General features: G+C 39.9%; 1 protein-coding gene across 1 annotated transcript; it reads left to right on the top strand.

Moving 5' to 3' along the window:
• The first annotated feature begins 185 nt into the window (after positions 1-185).
• On the top strand, positions 186-9,352 carry HOGA1 (4-hydroxy-2-oxoglutarate aldolase 1). The gene is made up of 7 exons (XM_007419901.4): positions 186-519; positions 2,695-2,823; positions 3,004-3,131; positions 4,635-4,769; positions 6,037-6,133; positions 6,380-6,513; positions 7,579-9,352. Exons 1-7 carry the CDS (start codon positions 270-272, stop codon positions 7,726-7,728), a joined length of 1,023 nt encoding a protein of 340 aa, XP_007419963.1. The 5' UTR covers positions 186-269; the 3' UTR covers positions 7,729-9,352.
• Positions 9,353-9,913: the final 561 nt, after the last annotated feature.

Below are 9,913 nucleotides of genomic sequence, written 5' to 3'. Positions count from 1 at the left end.
TTCCCTATAGGACCAGGCTACAAAGGAGAGAGAGGACGCTCGCTCAGCGTGCGAAAACCTCTGAAGGAACCGAAGGGAGGGGCGAAGTGAAGAGGCGCCTGCTTTCTCCGTTCAGGTGTCCCAAAGGAGTTCAACCAGCCGTGCGTCTGAACTGAACTGTGTGGCCTGACTCCCCTCCCCGCGGGCGGTCTCGGTAGACCCTTTCCCCGCCTTCTTCAAGGGATCTGGCGGTCCCGGGCCGCGCGGCACTCGCAGCAGGCAACAGCAGGATGGCCAGGGCGGCGACTGTGGCCCCACGCTTTCTGTGCGCGCTTTGGCCGCGGGCCCCTCGCTCGAGCCCCGCGCGGGCCGCGGCGGTAGATGCTCCCCGAAGGTTCGCGGCTGCGGCGGCACCTACTCGCCGCCTAGACCTGCGGGGTATCTATCCGCCTCTCGTCACCCCTTTCACGTCCCAAGGTCGTGTAGATTATGCCCGGTTGCAGGAGAATCTGCGCCTCTACACCGAGATTCCCTTCCGAGGTAGGGTCGGCACTCTTGAGGGGAGAAAGACACGTGGGTTCCTTCTTGCGTAAGGGGTCTGTCAGAGACGAGATCCGCCTCGGGTCATTCTGGCTTGGGTGCTACTGTGACTTACTTGCTGCACCCATGGCCAAGTTTGTGTGAAACTAGTTGGTTGTCTAGCTTGTGGCTTAATATGTCGTGTGAACCCGGCGTATTCTTTTTGGCGAGAGAGAGAGAGAGAGAGATCGAAGTTTCCAGTATGCTTCCTTTTGCCACCTAAATCAGTGAGCCAGCATACTCTTCTTTCTTTCACAGCTAACTGAATATGGACAGACAGACTGAGTTCACTACCACATTAAGCCTTTGTGTGACTGTATATAACATGTTGTGTGAACTCAGACATTGTGGTTATGAGCCCAACTAGTTGTGATTTATTCAGTAAATCCTAGTTAAATAAACCATGATATGTGAACTTATTCATAAATGCTGAATGTGTCTCACGCCCTCTGGACAGACTTCTGTTAAAAGTGCAGAAGCTCTGGCAAGGAAAATATTCAGTTCTTCAGGAGGTAAGCAAACATGTTTCACTGTAGAGAAAGTACCACCGGTCAGTTGTAGCAGGAAGGCAGACACCTGTTATGGCTGAATATTATCTAGAATTAGCACCTCATTTTTTCCAGTTTTGGTTGTTAAAGAAAGATTAGGTAAAAAGAAAACCAAACCTTCTTACTTTGTTGGCCCTTTCAACTGAGTAGGAAAGGAGAAGCACAGCCCAATTACTAACTTTGTCTTCAAGGTCACACATAGTTGCCCATCCAGACTTTGGACCTAGCCTACTGTAGATGGAAAGGTGGAGGAACATGCATTGGATAGCACATTTTTCCTGTCCCTGAGTAATGTTCTACTGATGTTAACTAGCAGATAATCCTACTGCTACCAATGACAGCTTGTGTACTTCTTCCTAAGTCTGTATATTCTTTCCTAAAGCTCTTAGTTCATCTGCTCTCAGGATAAAGCTATTGTCTTTTCCTGGAAGGGACCATATGGCTAACAATCCTATAAATGTCAAACAGAAATTCAACATATTTATTATTGTATTTTATTTATTTGTGTATTTTATTCCTTATCTTTCCTTTGGGAACACTAGGGGGAATAAATGGAAATCTCTCATTTTATCCCCACAAGTTGTGAGGTAGCTTGGGCAGCAAAAGTATAACAGAGTCTCCTACTGAGCTCTGTGTTCCAGTTGGGATTTCAACCTGAGTCTTCCCAGTTCAGTTGTTGCCTTCACCACTAGACTACACTATCTTAGTGTTTGTAGCCTAACTTATTGGATTTCTGCATGTCATGTAACTATCATGTGTTGGTAACATTTAGACCAGGCTTTTGCAATGTAATATATATGAAGCTTCCTTTGGAGACTACTGGAAAACAGAGTCAAAACATGGCAGCTAGACTGAAGGTGCAAGAGATGTGTTTCTCTAGATCTTATTATTAGATGACAATTGCCATCAGTCTGGCTCATTACCCATAAGGCTGGAATTAATAGAAGTTGGAGTTCAACAGTATCTAGGGAGCCTCTTACCTCAACATTCATCTGGAACATATATCCCTCTTATATGCTACTAGGTATTCCAAACACAATTCAAAATATGGGTTGTGACTTTTAGAACCATAAACAACCTGGGACCAGAGTATAAAAGACAGCTTTCTTCCACATGAAGACGGTATTTTAAAATTCAGTATTTTAAATGTCTTCTTCGTAAGCTCTTCTCTGTGTATCTGCTTCCAGAGATGAGATGAGTGGTAGCTGAGATCTAGAGACTTTTAAATGGTTGCCTCCTTACTTTGGAATGCATTCCCAAAACAGATTTGTATAACACTTCTGCTGTCTTTTAGGTGCAAGATTAAGACACATTCATTCACCAGACCTTGACTCATTTGGCTTGCTTACTGTTGTGTTATAGACTACTAGTTTCTTAATGTCTGCTGTTTTTTCTATTTTATTAATATTTGTTCATCTTACAGTTTTATAGTGTTAATTATTTAATTGATTGATGACAGTATGTTGCTTTGGAGACTTTTAGTTTAAAAACATCATATGCAAACTTAAAATAAAACCATAGCATCAGTGGGATATATGGCATGATAGAAACTAAATAGGTACTCAGTGCTATCTTCTTATTTCTTTAGGTTTTGTAGTACATGGTTCCAATGGGGAAGCTCCCTATTTGACACGGGAGGAATGCCTGGAAGTAGTGATGCGGGTGCGCCAAGCTGTGCCTAAGGAAAAGCTGCTGCTTGTTGGGTCAGGATGTGAATGTGAGCAATAAAAAAGGTGGGCTAGAGGAGTTGGCCTCTAGCTGACCATACCCTATACGAGGAGTCTGTTTCTGGTGCTTCATTTGGCCCTCCAGAGACTCCTAATTTCACAAGATCTGTCCTTTGACCCTTAAGCCTCATAAAACCTGACTTTTATGCCATTTATGTTTCTTCCCTTAGCAACTCACTGCACCATTGAGAAAACAAAACAAATGGCTGACAAGGGTGCTGATGCTGCTCTCGTGATAACTCCTTGCTACTTCCGTGGAAGCATGACCAGTAGTGCCTTGATCCATCATTACACACAGGTAAAGAAGTGGGTCAGGGTATTCTTTCATTTATATTTATTACAGATAAGTGAAGTGGTAACAAGGGTATAACATTACACATTGAGCCAAGAAGATAAAGCTGACATTGTGTATTATGTATAAATCAGGCCAGACTAATAATACTGGAGACTGTTTTGAGGGTATGATAAGATGATGCCAGGGACAGTGATGGAGAGGTTATGTATTTCTTATCTATTACATGCTATTCGAACTTGAAGGTGTTGCTAGAATTCAAACAAAATAGAAATTCAACTAATAAGTTTTTTGAATTCTTGATTCAGGTGCAATTTCTTAAATTATTTAGAGGCTGATTGCACATAGTAATATTCTGGCTTAAATGTAGATTCTTTTACTCAAAGACTGAGAGCTGAACAAAAAGCAGAAATTGGAATATGGGAACGAAAAATACTGCATTTGGTCTTTAGGTATTTTAGATCTTGGTATTTAAAATATAATTCTTTCTCTCTCTATGTGTTGTGGCTTTTGCACAGTTCAGCATTTTCTTAATACTGTACATCTTCCCCGCTATATCCTTGGAGCATCTGAAGATCAATAGGAACAAATAAATTATTTGCACCCTCTGTTCTTTTTCATTATAGAGTTGAGACTGAATTCTCATTATTCGTTCTCAAGATTGTGAGAACTTCACAAGCAGTTGAAAAAGCCTTTCTCCATCTGTGTCTTCCACGTTTGTTGAGATTGCTGCATATAGGATTTGGCCATGTTGGCTGGGAATACTGGGAATTGTAGTCCCAGCATATCTGAAAGATGCCAGCTTGGAGCAGGCTGAGTTAAAAGATGTTGGTGGATCACAAGCCATTCTTGAAGTTATGGTAGCTGCCATATTAGGACTATAATTCTGAAATTTGCTGTGATGAAGGAATGGATGTATCACAATTCAGCAAAATGTGAAACTTCACTGATCCACATTCTACTGAACAGGAAATGCATGGGACAGTTCGTTTGTCCAGATTCAGTCTAAATACTAGAGTATTTAGTAAAATACAACAACAAGCTGAGTAAAATTCAAGATGGATGCAGTTACAATATCCATGCAGCAGAGGTACATAGTTTGTAGCTCCAGGAATGTATGTGCTTCTGAAAGTCTCAGAGGTCCTCCAGAAGTTGCCATCAAAGCATAGGGTTTATTTTGACAGCTGAGGAAAATAATATTAATTAGATTTAATTAAATTAATTATATTTAGTCAATTAAATCAAATGTAGTTTTTATCTTGGCCCTGCCAACTATTTGAGGTACAGCCCCTAGCACACCAACCAAAGTGTTGGCCTTAATATGGTATTCTCTCTGAAAAGAGAAAAGAATATGGCACCATATTGACTCTGCAATAATTTGAGATTGCCTTGTATTGCCTGGACTTATGTGAGGGGACTTGTTGAAGAGTGACGTTGTAAGGGCAGTTTGTTGTTCACAGGTAGATTGTTTCCTGTGTGCCCACGTGCTTTGCTACTTTATGTCCCCAGGTGGCTGATGCATCTCCAATCCCTGTGATACTCTACAGTGTTCCAGCCAACACGGGCCTGGAACTGCCCAATGAGGCAGTGCTCAGCCTCGCGCAACATCCCAACATAGTGGGGATCAAGGACAGCGATGGCAATGTGAGTGAAGTGTGAGAACCGGGTGGTGCACTAAGGTGACCCCCTCAGGGGATCCTTATTGCGTCTTGGTGAGATAAGAATCTACACGATGGGCATTTTTTGGTATTAAGGGATGGAAACTGCTGAACACGTTTTCTTTGAAACAGACAAGGGATTTATGGACTGATTTGGAGACCTGTCAATTGTTCTTTTCTCCTACAATATGAAGGATTAATATTTAAGCTGTTGAAGAAAATACTTTTTAAATATTTTTGCCGTAGCCAGATGGCAGTTTCCCACCTATCTGATTATCACTTGAACATTAAACTAAAATTAGAGGGACAAAGCAGATACTTTGTAAAGTTCACTTTAGTGCTTTATAGAGGGCATTATGCCATATCTAGACTGTTAAGATTCAAGTTCAAATCTCCCTTTCACCAAGAAGCTCACTGGGTGATCTCACCCAAAGTTTATTTTGCATATGGGTAAGAATAAACATGATAATCCCATGTATGCCAGGCTGAGTGTATTGCAGAATACAATGTAATACAAATGTGATAGATAAAAAGCTAATATTTTTTTCTATGAAACAGTTGCTGTGGTAATTGTTCTCCAATTCCAGTTCTGCCTGTGGCTTGATTAAATGGGGAAGAATCAGTATAGGATGATACCTAACCATGTTTGTTCTAATGCAGTGGTCTGCCCTATGAGAACATCTACTTCTCTTCAAAGCTCAGCTGTATAGAAGCATTTCAGTTTCAATTTTTCATTTTCAAAACATCAAGCTAGGGGAAATTTGGCTAGTGAACCTCTACAATCTAAAATTTTGTTGCTTTTTTTCAACAGACCTGTCTAGATGCATGGGGCTGGAGACTGTGTGGTCCTTAGCTTTCCTTTAAATATCTAGACCTTCCTTGTAAAGGGAAAAGGTACAAAACTTTAAAAAGATAACAAGCCTTAGTCCAGCCTTCTCCAGTCTGAATTCTTCCAGATGTTTTGACTGCAACTCCCATTATCCCTGTATAGGATATGCAGACTGGAACTGCTGGGATTTTTAGGGCAAAACAACTGGAGAGACCCACATTGGAAAAGTCTGCTTTAGCAAAACAAGCAGCATGAACTGACTGTTAGAATTTTCATTAAGGTTGCCCTGTATTTATGAATTTCCTGGCATGTGCAGTATCTCCACGAGTGCCTTGTGTTTTTGCTAATGGCAGCTTTTGGCATTCCGGTTATGACTGGTGATTAGTGCTATCTCCTGCTATCAAACCAACCTATCTTTTACCAGATTACACGCTTGGGGCTGCTTGTCCACAAGACCCAGAATGAAGACTTCCAGGTACTGGCAGGATCAGCTGGTTTTTTGCTAGCCAGCTATATTGTAGGTAGGTTATAGGATAGATGTTTCAGAATATGGAGAAGCAGTATGGAATAGGGAAGCAGCTATTGTAACATTAAAAAAAATAGATAATAGATGTATCATAATTACATGATTGCTAAGAAGCAGTAATTGAGTTAGTATGCTCTAGAATAATGCAAGAAAGGTGGTTGGGGTGGATGAAGTAGATATGGGAGGAAGATTAATAGGTTACAAGCTAGGCATTCTCTGTTGACTCTGAGCTTTACTTTAGGCGCTACAGGAGGAGTCTGTGCCCTTGCCAATGTGCTAGGCAGTCCTATCTGTCACCTTGAGCATCTTTGCCATGCTGGAAATTGGGATGAAGCCCGTGAACTGCAGCACCGATTGATTGAGCCAAACATTGCAGTAAGAGCCCTTAAACTTGGGGGAACTTAAAGATTCTAAGGTGGAGCTATGCTTCTTGGCAAGATATGGGAAGTAAGGGTTAGACTAGGAAAAAAACAATATTTTTTGTGGCATTCCCCAGCCAGGAATCAGTCTGAAGTCCAATCCTATTCACTTGGCAAAATAATCTTTGAACTGGAGACTATGTGTCCCATACTGTCAAATACAATAACAAAACAGTTGTGCTAAATCATTGTCTGCTGATCTTCTGCCTCCATTTCAATAGTTTTGAACTTACCACATTTAAAATTTCCTATTTTGCTTTTTGAAAAAACAAATTTAGAGGCAAAGCTCATGACATTTTTTATTCTCCTTTGAAAAGCTTGTGTTTCATTCATATGGTATGTTTCCAAAATATGTGCCCCTCCCCCCAAAACTGTTGTAGTTAGGAACTTTGAAATACTGCTTTCAGATTAATTTCAGACCCAATTAATACTTTTCAGACAATTATCCAGGGCTTGTAATTCCTTTGGTAATTTTCCCAGTCCCTCTGTTTTCCATAGATCAGTGCTAGAAATGTGCTTTCTGTGTCCAAGGTACCAGAATAAATTTGTGATATCTCTGGTCAAATGACATTGGGCAGAAACATTGGAAATGAACCTTGCCCAAGAGATGCAAAACCATCTGTCAGTCAAAGTAGAGGGAAATGTAATTTTTTAATCCAGTGGCCTAAATTAGTATTGAGTTAGTACTAATTGTAGATCTCATGTTACCTAAGTAAAAATTAGCCACTTGCTCCAAGAAAATCATCTACATTGTTCCAAGGAGCCCATATTGACTCCAAATGCTGAAGTTTTTGATGCAAAATGATGCACACATGACTTCCTTGTCTAGATTTAGGAAAAGTTGCAGAAAAATAATTGTGGGTCATTAACACACAACTAGATAGTAAAACCTTCAGTCAGTGCCACATTCTATAAGATGCATCAGAGTGGTGTTTGCATGAAAGGAAATTTGTACACAATTATTTTGCAATGTTAGTCAAGTGGCAGCTTTTAGAATTTTATATTATTTGTGTTCCAACAGGTCACCCGGAAATTTGGGGTCCCAGGTCTCAAGCAGGCCATGGAGTGGTTTGGTTATAAGGGAGGCTTCTGCCGTGCCCCCTTACTCCCGTTAACTGAGATACAAGTAATGGAATTACGCCATGATTTCACCTCCAATGGCTGGCTCTGAAGGACAAAGCATTCTAAGCAGTGCCTGGAACCTTGCTGCGGGCAATTACTGTCTAATTGGGAAAAGCTCACATCTTGCAATTTACTTAAATACAGCTCATTCAACTCATAGTATTGGAGCATTGCTATAGCAACAAAACAGGGGAATAAAATCTTCAGAACAGCGCTTCAGATGAGAAAATGCTGCATCTGTGTCTCATGGCTGACTAGAAGCCCAACATTCCTTTCCCACTTGGAATCTCTCAATTCTTACACGGCACACCTATCTCTAGAATACTGTCTTAACTATATTCTATTCTCTTCAGCATTTTCCTATATCTTGACCAGTTCTGGAATCATAGAATGATGAAAGGCTAATTGTCTGGGTTCAGAAATTGAAGATATATGTAATCTTAACAGTCCTATGTAAAGGATGGCATCTAGTTCATTTTTATGATTTACTAGGCAAAATACCATTTGCACCACTGCCTCCTGCACAGTAAATTGAGTTTGTTGAATAGGTTACATGCCCTGTTGAACAACTGAATGTCCTTGAGGTGTATAAGAATGTACAATTGGTGACTGATTATATGCCATCAAGTTGTTTTTGGATTCTAGCAACCACATAGATAGATTTTCTCCATTACAATCTATCCCTAACCTGTTCTCTGTATATTTATGGTACTCACAGAAGCTAGATCAGCAGAACTTAAGGAATTTTAAAAAGGAAGGTGCTTTATTTAATACAGCACTACTGTATAGTTCTGAGTCTTGCTCATAGTCCTCAGGGACAGAAGTTTTACGGTATAGTATAAAAATATAATCTTCATAGTAATTTTGCTTCTGTTACTGTCCCTATTTTGCTATCTCAATAATGGTGCATTATATTTGGAAAGAGAAAGGGAGAATCATTCAACAGTTCTGCATATGGCTATGTTTTTAGCTAAAGGATAAGCACTCTATGCCTAGTTGATGGTACCACTTCTTGCTGTGCACCCAGATCCAAAATGACTAGAAGTGGATAATTGTGCATACATAGTCACAGCCTCAGCCCCATTAGCTATATTTACGGCTGGTGGTCAGGGAGAATAGAGCACCAGAATTTAATCAAGCTGTTTTGTATTTTTGTATAATTCCAGCAGCACACATGGAACTGTAAGTGTTATGGAAAATCTCTTCTTTAAGCTGAAAAAGGGAGAAAAAGTTGAAGTAGTCAACAAGGAAAAAAAATGCATTGTCTCATTTACAGGTACTTAGGTTTAGTTGCACCAGTTAATGGAAACTAACCAATTGTATCAAAATTTTCTCAGAAAATGTAGTTATGAGGAAAGTAAAGGAATTAATATTCTGCCATTATAGCAGGCAGTTGCAAACAAAAAGACCAGCAACAGATGAAAAGCTTTCAGGGAGGGCAGCTTTGACAGTTGTAGATATTGGGGTCAAAGGAACAAAGGAAAGAATGGAGAGGAATATAACAGAATAGTATTTGAAATACCAGAGTAGCCTATAATGATCTAAATAAACTCATTAGCTGCACTCACACATCCTGCTTAACTATGATTTAACCTTGGTTGTTGGATAAATTATAGTAGCTGAATTCATGCAACTTGCTTAGCCACAAGCAAATAAAATGGCATCTTGGCTGAGTGTTGTGTTTGAATCTACTTTTTAAAGCAAATTCATATATTCAAAGATGGCCCATTAAATGTGTTGGAAGAAGGCATTGTAAGATTATGTCTATCACTACATACATATGCAGAATATTGCCTGCTTTTTTAAAAGCAGCCATGGCTTTTATTCCAACATTGCAACGGTTATATAATGATTTGTCTTGTTTTTATATTCAGGCTGAACAGACATTCTTATTATAATGATGGGCAAGCTTTTCAGATTGCTTCCCACTGAATCTTTCAAGGACTGAATGAATGAGTGATGGAACTAGTGTGTGGAGCAGTGTACAGTGGTGCTTAAAAGTTTGTGAACCCTTTTGAATTTTCAGTATTTCTGCATAAATATGACCTAAACTGTGATCTGTTCTCCACACAAGACCTAAAACTAGATAAGGAGAACTCAATTAAACAAATGAGTCAAAAACATATACTTGTTCATTTCTTCATTGAGGAAAATGATCCAAAGCTATGTATTTGTGTGTGGCAAAAGTATATGAATCTCTTGGATTATCAGTTCATTTGAAGGGGAAATTAGAG

Source organism: Python bivittatus, unplaced genomic scaffold (assembly GCF_059951505.1).
Source record: "Python bivittatus isolate LINGU-HERP-01145 unplaced genomic scaffold, Pbiv_v1 ctg000980_np1212, whole genome shotgun sequence".
NCBI lineage: Eukaryota > Metazoa > Chordata > Lepidosauria > Squamata > Pythonidae > Python > Python bivittatus.
The sequence above is the reverse complement of the archived record's forward strand: the minus strand, read 5'-3'. Positions and strand labels throughout refer to the sequence as shown.